Raw genomic sequence first — 20366 nt, forward strand, 5'->3', positions numbered from 1 at the left:
CTAGGCAGTTTGGATGCTCACCTTACTAGACCTGGATGGAGGTGGGTGGTCCTTGGACTTCCCACAGGTCAGGGAACCCTGATTGCTCTTCGGGCTGGTGAGGGAGGGGGACTTGATTGGGGGAGGGGGAGGGAAATGGGAGGCGGTGTAGCTGGGAGGAGGGAGAAATCTTTAATAAATAAATAAAATAAAATGCAAAAAAAAGATGTGAGGGTTAGCTGGAAATATGCTAGAATCATCACTGGAACAGTGATGTAATTAATACAGTTTCTGTGTCATTATTTGGGTCTGGGCAGCTGAGAAATGAACAAGGAGTCTCCGTTTACAGTCTATACTCTAGCTTTTCAGTAAGGATAGGGAGGTTCCTGAGCAGCTAGTGACTGTCATGATCTGAGAATGTCCTCCAATTATCCTTGTTTTGGGGGTGTGACCTCTTATGTAGCTATGTGAACAAGTGGTACAGATCGCTGAGATGGCTGCCCTCCAAAGAGACCAAGACAGTTCTTGAGAAAGCAAGTAATAAGAGTGAGCATGGCCTTCAGTGTCTCTGACTTCCTGATCCAAGACAAGGACCTCTCATTCTTGCATGCACTCCTGCTATGATGCCATTATCTGCCACCAGGCTCTCACCATTGGTCAACCAATGGTGCTTCTTACAACCTCCCAGTCTGTGAGTAATAACTACCTTGTCCTCCCTACTGAGACATCACTAAGATTCTCTCAGGGTATTGTCTTTCTTCCTTACTTCAGTAAGAAAACAAAGCCATTGCTGGGGCAATGGGTAAGCAGTCCACATTCTACACAGTCCTCCCAGTCTTTAAAAAGCCCATAGCAAGCCTCCAAATAAAAGCCATTCCTGCTTCAGGTCATAGAGACTTCAGGGACCAGGGACTGGGACTAACCATGAAACTCATTCAAAAGCATTCTGGAAGAAACACTCCCAACAAAAAGAAAGAAAGGGAGAGAAAGGAAGGTTTCTGAGTCCTGTGGCTTGGAAGTCAGGACCCCCCAGGAGCTATGTATTACAAAGCCAGCCCTTTCCTCACAGGCAGGGCACCCTTGCATACCATCTGAAGCATTGCAGGGTTGGAGGATTTTGAGGACTGCATTTGAATTCAAATGCTTTGATGAGTAATATCTCTTCTCTTCATATTTGTCTAGAAAATTTTTTTCATTGACTAGGGAGCGTGAGGAAAGTGTTTTCCATAATAATAGCAATGACAAGGGCCTGGTGATGAACCACAATTAGCTCCCTGATTCATCAGTTAGCAGCAAAACTTTCAATGCATCCTGACATTTCGAGCATTTGGTTGTGATTAACAGTCTTTGAAATGTCACTGAATTTTATTTAATTGGCTAAGAAAAAATTTTAAAAGGTAATCACTGCAAAGATCACATTCATCGCCAAAAAAGATAATTGCAGTTGTCACATGACAAGGTAGATGCTAACTACTGTAGCAAACTGGTTCTGTGTTCTTTATGGAGTCTAATGAATGGAGCAGAGATCAAAAACTGGAGAGGGCTTAGAAGTTTATTTCAATGCTCTTTTCAAAGCCATGAGTATCAATGATCACAAGCCTTTAAGTTATCTGAGAAAATACCAAAACTGAAATGTTGGTAATTGCACGACAGAATAAATTCCATTTAATTATTGCAACCTCTGAGCCATTCTAAGCTCCACCCAGTCAGTCTTAATGTGTATGTGTATAGCTCTCTCTCTCTCGCGCTCTCTCTCTCTCTCTCTCTCTCTCTCTCTCTCTCTCTCTCTCTCTCTGTGTGTGTGTGTGTGTGTGTGTGAAAGCTTTTAATTTTAGATACGTTTGCAAAGTCAGACATAACACATAGGAAGAGAATTCTATCACTTAAAGGCCGCATGGATGAAGTGGAAAATAGATAAAGCCTCATTTTCATGGAAGATTAACCATCTCTGTGTTTGTATAAGAATTGAGCTGTTGAAAAGCCCAGTGGAGAGAGATGGGGAGAAATGTTTCTCTATTAGATAAATGTGCACTCAGACAAATACGGTGCCAGCTGCTAGCCAATGTCCAGCATGGGCATTTGGCAGCCTTCACTGGAGCTGTTTCCCACTCTCTAGGATTAATGAGCAATCCATTTGGGTCTGATTGGTCAGACTCTATAGGGTTTCTATAGGCATATGGATCCGTAGAAGGTTTCACTGTTTAAGATAAGGGGAGCCAATAAGATGCTTCAGTAAGTAAAAGGTACTTGTCACCAAGTCTGATGACCTTAGTTCAATCTCCCGATTCACATGGTAGAAGAGGGAACAGACAAGCTTACACTGGCCTCCACAATCACACACACATACATTCATACACACACACTTGTGATAAAAAAAAATTACTAACAAGGATTTGAGCAGGGTTAAAGGCACCCATATTGGTATTTCCTCTGGATGTTAGTGGTCTCTGGCACTGTGTACACAATATTTTGAAGGATATAAAGGGTGTTATGCCCAAACATATGCTTAGTGGACCCAGACTACAAGTTGTTAATATTAAGTTTATGATATGATATAAAGTATTATGTGAGCCAAGACATCTAAGTACCAAAAGAAACAGTACATTTCTCTACCCCACAGACTTCTCCTAGCCTTTAATATATATAAGTACAGTGGCCCTTCTTGCAAAAATATATTTAAATTTTGAAGTGAAGAACATATATGTGCGGATCTCTGTGAGTTCGAGACCAGCCTGTTCTACAGAGCTAGTTCCAGGACAGGCTCCAAAGCCACAGAGAAACCCTGTCTCGAAAAAAAAAAAGAACATATATGTGTGAGTACATTGCAAATATCCAGCATTAGGGTAGCTCCCCAGCTTGCACACCACCCCCTGTTGAAGATTTTGGTGGCTCAGAATTTATCTGGCTGTATCACTCGCTCAGGAATGTTTGAAGCCAAAACTGATGAAGGAAGGGGACAAGTAGGGAAAACAATTAAAACAAATGTTCCAGGAAAAGAAAGGGGAGAGGGGATGAATGAATGAGCCGTGGGGAAGACTTTCAACAAGAGGCTGAGCTCAGAGTAGTTCTTGAGATAAAAAGACAGAGCTTCCAAATCAGGTCAAGTCTTTTCAGCATCACCTCTTAAAGAGATTGATAACTCAGGACTTCTGAGACTGACAGCTCCAAGGTCTGAAAAGTCACCTGCCTGGGTCCAAACCAATGTGAAGGAGCAGCTGGTCCTCTTCCCATGTCAGAGGTTCACAAGCTATTAACTAAGGTGTACTTTCTAACCCATGAACTCTGTGTGTGTGTATGTGTGTGTGTATGTGTGTGTGTGTTTATGTGTGTGTGTTTGTGTAAGAGGAAGGGGGCAGGGAGAGAGAGGTGGGGAAGGAAGGAGAGAGATGGAAGGAGAGGGGTGTGGGGAGGCAGAAGACTGACTCCAGGAACTCATTATGTAGTTGAAGATGATTTTGAACTTCTGATCTGTCTCCCTTCATCTCCCAGCTGCTAAGATTATGGGTGTATGCCACCATACACAATTTACATATTACTGGCGTGTGAACCCAGGACTTTGTGTGTGCTAGTCCAACATTTTACTGAATGCATGAATTCTTGCATATATGTTAATCACCTGTAGCTTACAGATTCTGGAAATGAGGCAAGAGAGGCTGGCTTTGGGTATATACAGAAGAAAATGGCTAGACACTTCGTTCTGTGTTTTTGTTTCTACGGCAGGAGGAAAAGACACTGGCCCAGGATTAAGACCACAGTGGCTTTCTTTGTGCCAAATGTCACTGATGAAAGAATCTCTAGGTGTTATTCCAACCTTTGACCCCAAAGCCAGTGTACCTTTGGGGGTATAAAAACCCCAAATCTAGACTGGGATTTCACTGAGTGGCAAAGTACAATCAAGCAAAGCCCAGGCCTAGGATCCAGGCTAATTACCTACCACCCACATGCTGTGCAGTACCGAGGGACTCGTCACCCTGACCCTTCATTTGCTCATGTGCAGAATGGCAATAGCCTACCCTGCAGGGCTGACACCCTGATCCAGACGTAGGTGCCATTCCGGTTTGCTCCTGTTGCTCTCAGAGCACCTCAGGACTGAAAATAACCCTGACCGAGATGTTCTACAAACCCCATCTATTGTCCTGAGTCTGAGCAAGGTAGGTCAAAGAGGTCCTTACATCACTGAGTATGTTGAAGGCTTCGTTCAGAGCGATATCCAGCATTCCGATTCCTTTGGCGAAAAGTTTGTCCAAATGCTCCCTGAAGTGCTGTAAGGACAAAGCATAAAATCCATTAGGACTCTGCATGTCTCCCCCGCTTCATGGAACCTGCTACCAGCTCATTCCCCAGCTCCGCTGCCACTCCCCACACTGCTCCCCGAGGCTCAGTATAAATGTCACCCTCTTTGTATCTTAGGAGGCTTTCTCAGGCCATTTGCTTCTCAGACCAGTTCACTGGGATTCCTTTGTGCCCTGGTTTGTCTCTCTGTGACGGTGATAAAGAACAGACCAAAAACAACTCCAGAGAGAAAGGGCTTAATTTCATCCTAAAACCCCCAGGTCAAACTCCATCACTGAGAGAAGGAAGAACAGAGGCTCAAGGCGGGGCCCTAGAGGCAGGAACCGAGGCAAACATCCCAGAAGAAAGGTGCTTGTTCCTATAGCTTGTTCAACTGCTTTCTCATCTTGTACAGCTCAGGACCACCTAGGGGCAGCACCACCCATAGTGGGCAGGGCTCTCCCACATCAATCATTAACTCCCCACAGACATGTCTACAGGCCAATCTAACAACCATTTTCTCAGGCGGGGTTCCCTCCTTCCAAGTATCTCTAATGTGTAGCAAGTTGGGCCTCCTTGGTAGCAGCCCAAACTCTCTTCTGGTTCTTATGATTCTGTAGAAATCTAGCCTCAGCCTCATAAGAAAGTAGCTAGAAGCCCTGTAAAGAAGTATGGCACACGAGGACACGGCACATGGAGCACACAGCGTGCTCGAGTCTGGAATTTGATTTTGTTTGTCTTAGTGGTCTGTACTGAAGACGGATCCTTGCACACGCTAGGCAAGCACTGGCCCATTATGCTACGCCCCTTAGTTCTTTACAGTGAACTTGGTCCTTAACTGTCCCCAGGGTGGAATCACTGTAAGTTGGGTTCTGCATTACAAGCCCATCTGGTACCATAACCTTCCCCCACGCTCAGTGGCTGTCAGGTTTGTACTGCATGGTTACCATTCTGTTAATCCATGGGTGGCTAGGAGTCACCTGCAGCTTCAGGCAAGGGTTCCTTTGATTGTTGGGACATGGAGAACCAAATGGAACAAACGTGTCAGATTGGCTCACTGCTCTTTGTGACAAGGTCAGTTGATTTTGCTTTGTTTTTCCTGTTCCAAATATAATTCGTACATCAGGTGAAAAAATAATTCCCTGAAGAGAGCGCTTCCAAATAGTGTCATAGCTAGAGGAGTCCTTGGTTTCGCTTTCTTCTCTCCTTCCTCATTCCAAAGTGTACCCTTCTTTCCTACCAATAAGGTAAACCAACCCCCTGGTTTCAGAGCTGCATTTACCTCTCAGCCCAGCTCTATCTCCATACAGAGCAGTTTTCCAGGATACGATTTCCCAGGTTGTGATGTCCACTAATCACTTCTCTAGCCAGTTTGGTAGCTATGGCTAACCTCCAGATACTGACGTTTAAACAGAAATAAACTTGCCCTCCCTTAAAAACCATGCTCCTCTACAGCTCCAGCCATGTTTAGGTGCTCATCAGCCCCTGTGGCTGGTGACTACTACCTCATTGTCAGGGTGCACATAAAAATGCTGCCATCACTACAGAGGGTGTCACACAAGAGTCAGAGCGACCATTCTGGCTCATCACACCAATGACAAATGGGGAACCTGAGGCCTAATGTGGTGTGATGGATAATCTTGATTGTCAAGTTGAGCGGATGTGGAATCAACTAAGAGAAAGGCCACTGGGCATACTTGTGAGCCACTCTCTTGATCCAGTTATTTGAAATGGGAGGAGCCATCCTAAGTGGTGGGTGGCAACTTCTGGGGGCAGCGCAGGTAATAAAAGGAGATCTGAAGGGAAAGCCTGCTTGCCTTCTCAGGGCCCTTCCCAGTACACCAAGCTCCAGGGCTTCTAATGTACCGAAGACCAATGGTTCTCCAAGGTTCCTCTAAGCCTTCAGTGATAGACTGGGACTGTTCAGCTACCTAGACTCAGGGAATGAGTATCTCCCTGGTTCTCAGCCTCTGCAATATGAAAACAGCTATTGTTAAATTGCTCAAACTCTATCCTGTAAGTTAATCTAGTAAATCAAGAGAGCTCTAGAAGATACAGATAGAGACTGTCTTAGGGTTTCTATTGCTGTGAGGAGACATCATGACCATGGCAACTCTTATAAAGGAAAACCTTTTACTGGAGTGGTTTACAGTTTCAGAGGTTTAGTCCATTATCATCAAGGCAGCACACAGGCAGACCTGGTGCTGGAGAAGGAACTGAGAGTTCTACATCTTGATCCTCAGGCGACATTAAGGAGACTGCACACTGGGCATGACTTGAGCATGTGAGACCCCAAAGCCCACCTCCACAGTGGCACACTTCCTCCAAAGGCCACACCCACTCAAACAAGGCCACACCTCCTAATGTGCCATTTCCTGAGCCTGGGGGGGGGTGACATTTTCTTTCAAACCACCACAGGGACCTAGGACCCTTTTTCTTTCTTCTGACTCTCATATACTAACAAAATACACATGATTTGAAGAAGACCTTGTTTCATTTCTGTTGCTGTGATAAAATCTTAACAATAGAAACCCTAACTAAGACAAAGGGGCTGAGACTGGGTCGGGACAGCAGGGCTGGACCACGCAACACAGACACGCACGGTCTTTCCCGATGAGTAAGCCAGTGTACTTGCTTCTATGCTCATCCAGTTTGAGTTGAGTTTGGGTGTCTGAAGTGAGAGGATCTCTGTGTACCACAGTTGTCACAAAGATCCTGAAGCCAGGATGACGCCTCGGCAAAGTGACCTCATGATAAAATGTCCCTCTCGCGCTTCCACTTCCTTTGGTTGAGTGTGTGCATGCACACACACGAGCATCAGTGTGCGTGTGTGCACATCCACATGGAGTCAGAGGACAATTTCAGCTCTTGCTCCTCAGGTGCTGTTCACCTTGGCTTCTGAGACATCATGGAACTAGCCTGGAACCTACTAAGAAGGCAAGGCTAGCTGACCTGTGCAGGGTTTCACTGATCCCTACCTCCTCAGCACTAGGACTCCAAGTTTGTACCTGTGCACCAGTCTTTTTGACAGGATTTTTGGGTAACTGAACTTAGGTTCTCATGCTTGCAAGAAAGCACACTATGGAGTTATCCCCCAGCCCAAGTCCCCACTCCACAACCCTGTTTTCTTCTCCTCCTCCTCTTCCTCCATTTTCTCTTTTTTCTTTCTTCTTCTTTTTTTGTTTATTTTTATTTTATTTTATTTTGGTTTTTCAAGACAGAGTTTCTCTGCATAATATCCCTGGCTGTCCTAGTACTCAGTGTGTAGACCAGGCTGGCCTCAAACTCACAGAGTTAACGCCAGCACTGCCCAGGCCCACCCTTCTTAATCACTGTCCCTGAACCTTGCTACTTACCAGACAGAACATATCAAGGCACTTTATGCCCAGGGGATCTTTAGTGTTTAACAGTTACTTAACACTGTTTTGGTATCATGGTTATATTAAACACCATCTTAGCCATATTACGTACTAACATAAATGAGGTTTAGCCCCTGAATAGCAACAAACAGAAAAACAACGAACTAAATGCTCTTGTTCTTGTGTACCAGGGACCACGAAGCCCCAATCTTGCCATCTGTGGAATGGTCACGGTAACTGCCTGGATGATGGACAGAGCAGAGTCCATCAGGGTTTGGGACTACAGGAAGACATTTTTGTCCCCTCTTGTCCCCATTTTGCCTCTCCTTTAAGATACTTTTCTTCTCTGAGCCTTCTTTTTCCTCTTTGCACTCAGAGGTATGGGCTGTTGAGAGAAGCACTTGAAGAGAATTGTGGGCCAAGAAAACAACATGAAACCCTCTTCATTTCGGAGTCCCTGCCTGTTTCATAGCTTGTGACAGGAAATGACAGTCACATCACAGGGCAACAGGTCTGTGGTCACTATGAGAGGGTGCTCATCCATGAGCCCCAGAATGACAATTCTAGGAACCCATTCAGTGCCAGTGCTGAGATGTTCAAAGGAAGAAGTGGCGAGGGAGCTCGGGTCTGGGAGAGGGGAGTTCTGCCAAGGCCCAGGGACCACTTTCCTCCTAAGGACACTGCCAGCCCATCCCCATGTTCTCCAGCTGTTCTCACCACCACATCACAGCCATAGGCTTTCTTCCACACACATGCTGTTCTGTGGGAGTGGATTGTGGGCTTCTTCAAAAGCTTTCTAATCTTGTACAAATGGAGGAAAAACAGGTGAAGTAGGAAGGATTATTATCAATATTTAAATTTAAAAAGAAAATCAGAAGGCTGGTGGCTATGGAGGTGGCTTAGTTGTTAAACTATCTACGTCATAAGCAAGAGGACTTGAGTTCAGCTGGAATACAGGTAAGTGGAAACAGGAGGCTCTTGGAAGCACATTGGCCAGCCAGTCTAGTCACTTGGTGAGCTACTGGTTTAGCGAGAGACCCTGCCTTAAAAATAAGGTGGCAAACAAAGGAACACACACATATGCATGCATGCACACACTCACACTCACACACACATCTGCACACATGTGCACATCCTCACCCATCCCCCGGAAACTTTATACTTCAGATGCTTTCCATACCAACTGCCTCCTTTGCAGCTCTGTCATCCAATACACCTTGGAAAATAACATCTTGCCCTTCAAGGGCCAGGCTGCTTTAGATGAATACAAACACAGCTAATTTTCCTGACCCATAATCCCCAAGGGTCCTCAGGAGCCTAGCTACAGCAGAATAGAAGGTTCCAAATTGCTGGGCTGGGAACTGCACAACAGATGTGGCCAGAAGGTAGCCAGTCCCCACGCCTTTTCTAAATTAAACAGTTTGTGGGAAGTTGTGACAGCCCTACCGTATTATTAAACTTCAATAAAGGAAGAATAAGGTGGCTTTTTATCTTTGCTTCAGGCAATTCATGTGGCATATGCTGCTGCCCTGGAAAAGGCCTTGCTTCCAAAGCAATTAGTGCAGCTTACTGCCTGGGGAGATAAACCTGCCACCGCTCCTCCTGCTCAGTGCCAGCAGGAACCAGGGAGTCTGCTTATCTCCTTCCCACAGCCACCACAGCCAGGCCCATGGAGGTCTCTGGTGCAGTGGGCTCTCCCTGTACCTGTGTTTCATTTGGTAGAATCATACTGATAAATCTCTCTGTGGAAATAGAATACCTACGCTTCCCTGTCCATGTGTCTTAGTTAGGGCTTCTATTGCTAGATCCATGACCAGAAGTAATTTGGGAGGTGTCTTCTTTAGTTAGGGTTTCTATTGCTGCAGTGAAACACCATGACCAAAAAGCAAGCTGCTGAGAGAAAGGGTTTGTTTGGCTTGGGTTTCCACACTGCTTGTTCATCCCTGAAGTAAGTCAGGACAGGGAACTCAAACAGGGCAGGAACCTGGAGGTAGATGCTGATGCAGAGGCCATGGTTACTGGCTTGCTGGGCCTGCTTTCTTATACAACCCAGAAGTGGCCACACCCATAATGGACTGGGCCCTCCCCATCAATAGGTAGTTAATAAAATGCCTTACAGATGGTTTTTATGGAGGCACTTTCTCAGTTAAGGTTCCCTCCTTTCAAATGACTCGTTTGCGTGTCAAGCTGACATAGGACTAGCCAGCAAAATGATCCCTTGTGAACTTGACAAACACAGCACTATGACGCCACACTTTTTCTTTCTGATTCGTCTCCAAGATCTTAACATTAAAAACATAAATAACTTTAAAAGTCCCTCAGTCTTTACAAATTCAAACACATTAAAATTTCAGTCTCTTTAAAATATCCAATCTCTCTAAAACCTACAATTTCTTTTTAAGTTCTAAGTATTTCAGTTATGGGCTCCTGTAAATCAAAGTTAAATTAAATACCTTCGGCCAGAGGGAAGAACCAGGGCACAATCACAATCTCAACCAAGCAAAATCAAACTCCAACAGTATAAATAACTCAATGTCCACATATCTGGGATTCATTCACAATCCTCTCGCTTCCTCCAAAAGGCCTTGGTCGTCTGTCAGCTTCCCCTCTGAAGCACACACAGCTGGTCTTCTAGGTTGGCTCCACTCCGCTGCTGCTGCTGGTCTTGTTGGTCGTCCATGGCACTGCCATCTCCAAAACTGCTGGGGTCCCTTGCTACACGTAGGATAAACTTGCACCCCTAACCTCTCATAGGCTCTCTTCATGGTGCCAAGCCTCAGCTTCTCTGCATGAACCCTCAGTCCTGGATCTTCATCTACCACTGAGGCTGCCCTTTCATCAATGGCCTCCCCTGGCCTCTCACAGTGTCAAGCCTCAGCTTCTCTGCACGACCCCTTCATGTCTTCAAAACCAGCTCCACCTGGGTGAGTTCAGGTGCCAGCACAAGGTACAACCTTGACCACTGCTGGAACACAGCTTGTGTGTACTGACCCTGAGGAAACACTTTCTAAGAAATTCTACCTCAGTGATACTGGTCTTGTCTTAATCGCTGCTGATTTCTTAGCTCCAGCTGACCAAGATTCATTGCCCTAGAAATGAAAGTTTTCACTTCAGTGGTGCTGACATGGTCCTTTGTGTTCTTTTGTTAGTTGTGACTTACTCCTCAGCCCCAGGTAACCAGAATGACAGACTCTTAATTGAAAATAGCAAATGGCCCTGATATTTAAACTTCTCTCTGAAACTTCAAAGGCCAGGCCTTCATCTTCCCCATTGTGCTCAACATTCTTATCATCCAAGCTCTGACAGAACATTCAGCTGAGCTCTCAACACTCAATGGCTCTTCTAACTCAAAGTTCCAACGTCTTTCCACAATCCTCCCCAAAACATGGTCAGGTCTGTCTCAGCCATACCCCACTACGCCGGTACCAACTTGTTTTCGTTAAGGTTGCTATTGTTGTGATGAAACACCGTGACCAAAATGCAAGCTGGGGAAGAAAGGGTTTATTTGGCTCACACTTCCACAATGTTGTTCATCATTGAAGGAAACCAGGACAGGACTCAAACACGGAAGGATCCTGGAGACAGAACTTGACACAAAGGCCATGGAGAAGTGCAGCTTGTAGGCTTGCTCCCTACGACTTGCTCAGTCTGCTTTCTTATAGAACCTACAACCACCAGCCCAGAAGTGGCCACACCCACAATGAGCTAGGCCCTCCCCATCAATAAGGAAAATGCTATAGAGTTGATTCTGATGGAGGCATTTTCTCAATGAAGGTTCCCTCCTTTCAGATGACTCTAGCTTGTGTGTCAAGTTTACATAAGATACAACTGTCCCTCAGTGTGTTTGGCTCTTAGTGACCACACACTGTGACAGCTGGGTGGCTCAAGGTGAAGTAGAGAATAAAACAGGGTAATTATAAGGACATAGAGGGTGTGTCCTCAGCTTCTCTGTAGCAACAGAGAGAATAATTATAACTGTGTACAGCCCATCCAGGCTACAGACACACAGTCTTCTAGGAGTTTTAGCAGGAAACCCCATTAACAGGGAAAAGACGTGTTAAACTCCTGTGTGATTCTAGAAGCTCTTGTTTCTATTTATTTCTTAACAGATTATAATCCCAACCATGGTACCTTTGAAGCTGCCCTATCGTCGCACTTAAACAGAGAGAGAAGAAATCAGGTGAAAGGTATCTTAGTAACCTTTAAGATGTGCTTTGGTCACACCAAGGAGGTAGACATGGCTCATAAGAAAACTGCTAGTCTTCCTTGGAAAGCCTCTACCTGCACTTGGGTATGTTTTTCTGAGCAGCCTCATACTTAAAGTTTATATTAGAATATCTTTAATGAAACATCAACTCTGCTTCATACTGGCTAGTCTTGAAATTCTGTTCTGCTTTAATGCCAGAAATTGCAGTCTAGCCCAAGCTGAAGTCCGTAAAAGAGCAGGGGAACTTGTAAGGCAAATGAATGAAGCAGTGTGGAGATGCATCTCTGTCCCCTACTGCTGACACAAGTGACATATGTTTTGACAGACTAGAATCCAGATGTTCTGAGAGTGCTGTGTGAGCTTAAGTCTCTAGAGAAACAGCACGTACTGTGTGTGTGTATATGTGTGTGTGTGTATGCATATATGTGTGTGTATACATACAAAGGAGATTCATTAGAATAGCTTATAATCTAGCCTCACAATGGCTGTCTACCATCAGAAGGTTCAAGAATCCAGTAGCTGTGCGGTCCACTAGGCTGGATGTCTCAGCTGTTCTTCAGTGTATGCTGGAATCCCAAAGAAGTAGACTCCACTTCCAGTTAGGGAAGGGACTTAGAGCAAGAGCGAGAGCAAGCAAAGAGCAAAAGCTTCCTTCATCCATGTCCTTCACATTGGCTGCCAGCAGAAGGTATGGCCTGGATTGAAGGCAGATCTTCCCACCTCGGAAGTTCTGCATTCAAAGTGGATCTTCCCATTTCAAATTATTTAATTAAGAAAAGTAATACCTCATGGGTGTTCCCAGTTGCCCAGATTTTAATTTCAGATGTCATGAAGTCATCAATCAACAATAGCCATTACAAGAGTTCTGTAGAGGCCTTCCAAGCTTTAGTCCCAGTAACAGGTGTGGTACAATTTTCCTTCTAGCAGGAAGGTGGCTTTTGACAGTTCTTTCAGCCAATAGATGATTGGTCTATACCAGCCATCATGGCTGTCTCACTGAAATCTCCATGTATGCTCTCACAAGGCTCCATGGTCCAAGCCCAAACCACTGAAGCCCATCCATAAGATTCCCACACCTATCTTCTAGTTGGATGTAGTTACAACTAGGCTATTTACTGTAAACGGGGGCTCTCTGTCCTTCTCTGTCCTGTCATATGCACACCTGACAAGATGCCTGCTGCCCCAACACCAACCCCAGGTTGATTCTCTTAGGCACCCATTTATCTTGAGAAATTCCTTGGCTGAATTCTGTAGATATCTGGCCACATGGCTCAGGGATACGGGGCCAGGAATAGTCAGTAAAGTTTATAGTAGAAAGGCATGCATCTGTGGCATGGCCACCTCTAAACCCAAACTTTAGTAACTCAGGCTACCATTGATTCCTCTGGGGAAAGTGGAGACAAGGTGTTTCTAAAAATGAAAATGGAATGGTCCAAGAGAGCTGGCAGGAGGGAGGTAGCTCAGCTGTTTGTAAGTTAGGGGCAGCACGAGTTCTGATGGATCTGCCCTGGACACTCCCCGGGTCTCTTTCCTATTGTGGATAACAAATTGAAGTGTCTAAAGGCAGCAGCTGTTTCAAGCCAGTGCCAAATTAGACACGAGATGGATCTCTTGGACATGAACAACACGCGCCATTTCATACCAGGCTCCTCACATCAGCTACAGCTTCGTTTCTATGGCGGAAACGCTAATTACTCCTGTAAGAAGATGGGCGGCCGTCAGCTCAGCACAGGAGCTCCTCAGCTGGGAAGCTCCCAGGTGGACCAGCGCTCCCACCGTGGCTTCAGTCCCTGCTGTCCCAGAGGAGACACATTAGTCACCTCACACAGCCCACCACAGAGTCTGAGAAGACGTGCTGCCATGTTTCATGTAAGGCCACGGCAGGGTCCAGATGCTCTGAGGAAAGCGGTAGGCATGAATTCTAATTGGTCTTAATAATAAAAACTTGGAGACAGGTATTAGGGGATGAAAACAGAAAGATCAGAGAAGCAGAGCAGTCAGACACCAGAGGGTTATTACCTCTACCAATGCTCAGAATGAAGGACCGATCCTGTCTCTACGAATCCTCAGACTGCATTCCCAGACTTCCCCTGAGCTTCTTTCTCCTCCTGCCTTACATTCCTCTCTCCTCCCAGCCATCATTCCTGTCTCTGTCTCCTTAGTGCTGGGATTAAAGGCATGGAATCTCAAGTGCTGGGATCAGCTTTGTGTGAGCTCTGTTTCTCTTTTAGACAGAGTCAATCTCGTGTAGCCTAGGGTAGTCTTGAACTCACAGAGATCCATTTGCATCTGTCTCCCAAATGCTAGGATTAAAGGCGTATACCATCACTGCCTAACCTCTATGTCTAACTAGTGGCTAGCTCCACACTCTGATCTTCAGGCAAGCCTTAATGTTAACATTACAAACAAAAGAACACTACAGAAAGCCACAGCCCAGATGCTTCCTGACAGGGCACCTGCTTTGTGTGCCAATACAGGATGGCAGTGGGTGTGTGAAGCAGCAGATCTTGCCCTCATGTCTTCCTGACATCGCCAAAGGTTCAAGTTCATCCTTCATCAACCTTATAAGAGCCTTGATTTGATGCAAATGTGTTTCTGGGAGCAAGAATGCTACTAGTCAGACCATGAGTATTGTAGGTAGAGAAACAGACATGTCAAAACCCCAGGATAGCAGAGAATGGCATATATAAGTGGATTTGACTGCAGACTCCAGAAAGGGAGGACACTGTGTGCCACAGGTGTGGGAGAAAGGCAGCCCTTTGAGCAGGAATGTTCAGGCACTTGGAGCTGTCGTTCAACAGATGGCTTGTAAGAATGGCTGTGTGAAGATGAAAAGATCTCAAAACTCGGAGCTGAGAAGGAATGGCAGGTTTAGGGGCTGGTGACCTGCAGGTCACAGAGGTCTCAGCAGGTGAGCCATGGGAAGAAACAGAAATACAAAACCTCAAGGAAGAGGGCAGCAGAGACCCAAGACAGACTCCATCAAAAACAAATCAGCTTTGATCCAAGGGGACTAGAAGGATAGATTTTCAACCCCAGGATATGAAGGCACAGGCATCGGGAACTCTGAAGACAACTTGCATGCTCCCACTGAGAAAATTAAGATTCAGTCACTAGCAATACAATGAAACTGGGAAAAAAATGCTCTAAGACAGAACTACAATAAGACTCATCAATAACATTTTCTTGTTAATGATAGTTAAAGATACAGTCTTCTAAATATTCCAGTTTTTTTTCTGAAGTAAAATGTCTCCTTGCAATTCTTCAGTCCACCTGGCCAGTGGGAATGGAAATCTACCGCATGTTCTCTTAGGGCCTCGTCATGGTCATTCAGTCTTCACCATACTGAGTCTGTAGTTTTGGTTCCGACGCTAGAGGCAAACTTGCGCCCTTTTCTTTATCCCTCTCGGGCGTTGCCCATGTAGATCTTCTTGTGTCTAGACAGAAGATGGTCCATTCACAGCAATCCACCAATACCTATCCCTGTGATAGCAGCTGCCCTGATAGTCGGGTCCTTCTTCTGAACCCAGAGTGACTATCAAAGCAACACACAGGTGTGGAGAAGGGATCCAATCAGCTGGCAAGCCACACCACTGCCTTTTCCCCAGAGGTCAGGGAGAGCCTAACTCCTCCCTAATAGCTTCTTAACTGAAACTAAAGGAACTTTAGAAAGAAAATCATTATTTCCATCTTTTGAAGAGGTCTCATGACTCGCGCTCACTCCCTGACATGCATGGTACCTTTCACAGAGATAATAAATGAGAATGCTAAGGTAGGCCCTTTAATGTGGAAGTCACTCATTCCCCGCACCTCTCCCCTGGCTCCCCAGTTCCCCTGTGCTTCAGGGTCCCGAGGCTGCTGGTTCTAGCTGGACTAGGATGATGTGCTTCTCTCAGTGAGTAAAGTGAGGGCCAGAGGAATGAGAGTCCACGGGAAGGTGTGGCCACTCATCCTTTCTTAATGTAAAAGTATCATTACAAATCATCACAGTGGTGGTGCACACCTTTAATCCCAGCACTCAGGAGGCAGAGGCAGGCGGATCTCTGTGAGTTTGAGGCCAGCCTGGTCTACTAAAGTTAGTTCCAGGACAGCTAGGGCTGTTGCACAGAGTAATCCCTGTCTAGGGGGAAAAAAATCATCACTGCTGTGGTGAAGCCTTGCTACCAAGATGTCCTTATTTCTGGGAGGGTTTCATATTTTGGAACCTTAGTCCCAAAGTCATCATTAGATGCCTGTTCCCTGGGTTTTGGGTAGTGGGACGGTGGGAGAAGAGGCACACTTTTTGTCTTCATAAGCTGAGGCTGATGCTGAGGACCAGCAGAGAGGGAGAAAGAGATGTACTTGTCTTCCAGAAGCTGATGCTGATTATGACAACAGCATAGAAGAAAGAAGAGATGCACTTGTAGTCATAAGCTGATGTGGATGCTGATGATCAGCATACAGGTAAGAAGAGGCTCATTTGTCTTCTAGAAGCTGGTGCTGATGCTGATGCTGACGGCCAGCATAAAGGGAAGAAGAGATACACTTGTCTATATAAGCTGAGGCTGATGCTGAGGATCAGCATGGGGAATGAAGAGTCTGAATATTTTATGGAAACTAAAAAGACCTCAAAGGGAAACTGAGAGAGGCTAGCCATTAAAAAACAAAGTAAAGGATCAGATAGGTGGGGTGGAAATAGCCTGGCAATGATGGCGAATAGAACAAAGAACAGTTTATGAGAGAGGAAATACTTGGGAGAGTTCACCAGTCCCACCTAGAAGGAGGCAAGTGCAATACCTTTTCTCCCTTAGAGCCACCCAAAAGGAGCCCTAAGAGCTAGGCAGGCAGAAGGGCCACCTTCCAGTCCATCTCCCTAATTGCGTTTGCGTGCATTACAAATGAAACTGACTGACCAATTACGATAGAGCAGGTGGAAGCTAAAGGCCCCACCCCTACCACTTCTTTCCACACACTCAGCAATCATGACACCAAAGCCACCAAAGCCTCCACCTTCAGAGGAAACACCCAGACAGCAGCAGACACTATGCTTCTTCAAGGGCAGTTTGAACTCCCAGCCTGTGAGGCAAGTGTGCCTGAGTTTCCAATCCAGGCCCCTGCCAGGGTCTGAGCTAAGAAGGAGCAGCCTCTTCTTGCAGCAAGAAAAACTTCCGCAACGTGGGAACAAACCAAGAATTGCCTTTAAAAAAAATCAGAGGAGGCATCCTAAAACCAAAAACTCAGCCCATGTCACTGGAAAATGTCCTGTGGTAGTGAGGGCTCTTGCCTTTAGTGGGATCAGTTCAATACTTTAGAAGGCTCCCACTAGATAGGCAGAAAGGAGAATATTTATTATCAGAGCTAATAAAACTGACTGTGAATATGGAGTCAGCTTTCTTGGTCATGAAACCTGTGTGGTCACCTTTGTCCGTGCTCCGAAGGGTCCTACTCTTACTTACTGCTCTGCTAACATCTTCAACATCTTTAAACTCGATAAACCAGAAGCCCCGCTGTTCTGTTTAATACCTAGCCCATGTTCTGTTGTGCGAGTAAAACATTCATTCATGTGTAATTTGTAAAGGAAAGAGGCTTATTTTGTCTCACGGTTCTTGAAGTCCTAGAGTATGGATGCTGTCTGCTCAGCTCCTGGCGTCAGAGGATCCAGGTTTGTCTATGTGAAGCAGCAAGAAACAAAAGCAAGCAGACAGGCGAAAGGTGGGCAGCTCAGTGTGTCACATTGGCTCACAAAAATAAACTGTTCTTGTATGTCCACCCGGGACTGCTGGAAAGACCTTAAGCCCTCTTCCGTCCCAGCCTCCATAGTGGGACTCTGGCCTCAGCATGAGCTTTGGTAGGGGCTAACTATAACCAGACTGTGGCAGTACTGAAAACCACCCTGATGGCTGCAGAGGCTTAAGTTAGGCGACCTAAGAATAGGCGTGGGAAGGAAAGGGCTGTCTCCAGTCAGAGTTTTGGTCTCTGTCTCTACTCAAATGTTTACCGGTGTTTATGGATGCCTGGCTTTGGTTTCCAGGGTCATGACATCAGAGAGCAGAATTTCTTTTCAACCAGCAACTGGCAAAAGAATCACCCACAGTTCACTTGATGTAGTAATTTTAAAATTAGTTTGTGTGAGAGATCAGGGTAAGGGAACACATTTAGAAGACAACTCCTAACCATGAAAGCATTACTTCGAACCCTCAAAGGAGTCAGTCACTTGATTCTAGTTCTTGGGACTTGGATGGAGAGCGGTGCTCAGAGGTCAGGGCAGCATGCTCATATTGTGCCTATGTTCAGTCAGGTGCAAGTGGCGCTGCCAGAACTGAAGGATGCTGGGACTGTGGAGTGGTGGTGTCGAACAGGATGCTGGGAGCAGACTGCCACTGAATCCCTGGGAAGCTTGCTAAAAGTACCCAGTGGCTCCAAGCTTAAAGGTTCCCTATAAAATGTTGTTCATTTTATGGTGGGAATCTCAGGCCCTGGACCACTTGGGCTTGGTTGGTAGATGATGGTGAAGGTGTTTCCTAAGCAGGGACCATTGTCTGGCACTGAGACCTCAGACTGAGATGCACCTATCACTTCCAGGGAGTGGGACAGTGAAACAAAACAGCTCACTTAGGTAGGAGCCTGGAAATAATGCACAGGCCTCCTTTGTTTTGCTGCCTCCCTTTGAAGCTCTCTGAGCTACCGCTAGGTCTGTCCGGCTGCTACTGCAGTCTTGCCATCACCATCCTAGACTGTGACGATGAGAATGGGAATCCAGAAAACAAAATTTATGCCAAAAACCATAAACACAAACAGTCAAATGAGACCATGCTGCACCCTTCACGATACGCCTGGCAAGGAAAAAGTGATGCTTGAGGTCTCAGCTGCCAAGGAGACCTTGTAACAATCCCATCACATGATATGGACATCAAATAAAACACAGTCCAACAGAACACATGATTTCATTGGGATGAATTCTCTGGACAGGGTGACCAAGTACAGGCTCAGAAGGAGCAATGTCTGAGATGCTCTAGGTGCCACTTGGAGCTTCCAGGGGCAAAATGCTCCATGTAAGAGCCGCTTCTCCGACCTGCAGCTCCTTACAGACACACATAAGGAAGCAGAGAGCAAGAGGCTTGGGACACTGCTGAGAAAGAAAATGCAAAAGCAAGAGCAGCCAGAGTCTCCCAGGGCACATCACAGCATGCCACGTTATCTTCTTCACTTGGCAGTGTAGAGATCCCACACTGGTCCTTGAGGAAAAGCCAGGCGACGGGCTTCTGCCCCCTTAGTGGAATGCTAATGAGAACTCAGCTCCAAATATTACATGCTGATTCAGGCTGGATGTTCCCTTCAAGACCCAGCTGGCTGTTAAATGAGGTTAATCCAGCTCAGCCCAGTGAGATTTGGAAGCAAATAACCAAGAAAGCTTCTCAACTCCAGGCTAATAGTTTACAGATTCACAACAAAAGAACATCTTCCCTCTGTGAAGATAGGAAAGATCCTCTGGACCATGCACAGATGCCTTTAGAGCTGTTTCTATTATTTCCAGACTTCTACCCAAGTGAGAAATTTGTCTCACTGTCCCACTCCCCAGACATGATAGCCTACACAACACATTGGCCTCTCTGTGCCAAGGCGTCAGGCCTCACTCTAGGAGATGCCTTCGGCATAAACTGCCAATCCTAACAAGTTTGAAGAGACTAAATCACTGACCATCTGGGGGCTGTGCCAAGGCCAGCTGACTGAGGCTGCCAGGGATGTTGGCCCGCAGAGCATAGGATCTGGGTCTGGCATCATCTGGGTCCTCCCCAGGCTCAGTGATCCCAGCCGAGGCAAAGACACGGCAGCTCTCCCACCTACCACCTCAACTCTGCCATGTGATGGGGGAGGCGACTAAGGTTCCGATGAGTTGGCGCCCAGATTCGGGCCTGCAGAAGAGCACAGAGCGAAATCACGCCTGCCTAAGACCTTCAGTGATTTTCATAGCTCATTTCAACCAGATTCGCCAACAGGCTTAATCCTGTAGAATAATTAAAGCTAGAAGAAGACAGGCCACAGGGCTGCTTTGCAGTGTTGATGGGGGAATCCAAGCATGGAAGAAGGCGTGCTGGTCTGCCTGCCAAATCGTTAAGCTTCTCATTATTAACTCATTAACTTGGTCACGTGACGCATACAGGAAGGAAAGCAGAGGCCGGGAACACCTGCAGCTCTCTTAACAGAAGACACAGCACAGTCGACAGCACACTGTTAATGTGCACAGCACTCAGGCTGCACCTGCATGAAATGTCTGACCACTCTGTCATCTGCAGAGGTGTTAAGTTCATGTGTGTCCTTCTAACGGTAATTTTTGTTGTTGGTTTTTGTTTTTTATCCTGAGCATGGCACCCTGGATTCAGTTTGTCTAATACAGAATGAGGCCTGGAACTTGGCCTCCAGCCTTATAGGATGTGATGAGCAAATGGGTTGGGGAGAAACAGGAAGGCTTTTGCACAGGATGAAGTTGCACCCCCAGGGTGAGCGGGTGGGAGGCCTGTATTGCTTTATTCCAGCATACTCCAGTTCTCCTAGTCAGTTTCCAATACAAC

The 20366-nt window shown here is 46.1% G+C and overlaps 1 protein-coding gene across 4 annotated transcripts in view; it reads right to left on the bottom strand.

Moving 5' to 3' along the window:
• Positions 1-20366, bottom strand: part of Cacna2d3 (calcium voltage-gated channel auxiliary subunit alpha2delta 3) — an 812834-nt gene that overhangs the window by 394071 nt on the left and 398397 nt on the right. For all 4 annotated transcript variants that reach the window (XM_075988898.1, XM_075988900.1, XM_075988899.1 and 1 more), the window contains exon 10: positions 4152-4241. In XM_075988898.1, the coding sequence (XP_075845013.1) occupies positions 4152-4241 (90 nt within the window). The remainder of the gene's footprint in view (positions 1-4151; positions 4242-20366) is intronic.

Source organism: Microtus pennsylvanicus, chromosome 10 (assembly GCF_037038515.1).
Source record: "Microtus pennsylvanicus isolate mMicPen1 chromosome 10, mMicPen1.hap1, whole genome shotgun sequence".
Taxonomy (NCBI): Eukaryota; Metazoa; Chordata; class Mammalia; order Rodentia; family Cricetidae; genus Microtus; species Microtus pennsylvanicus.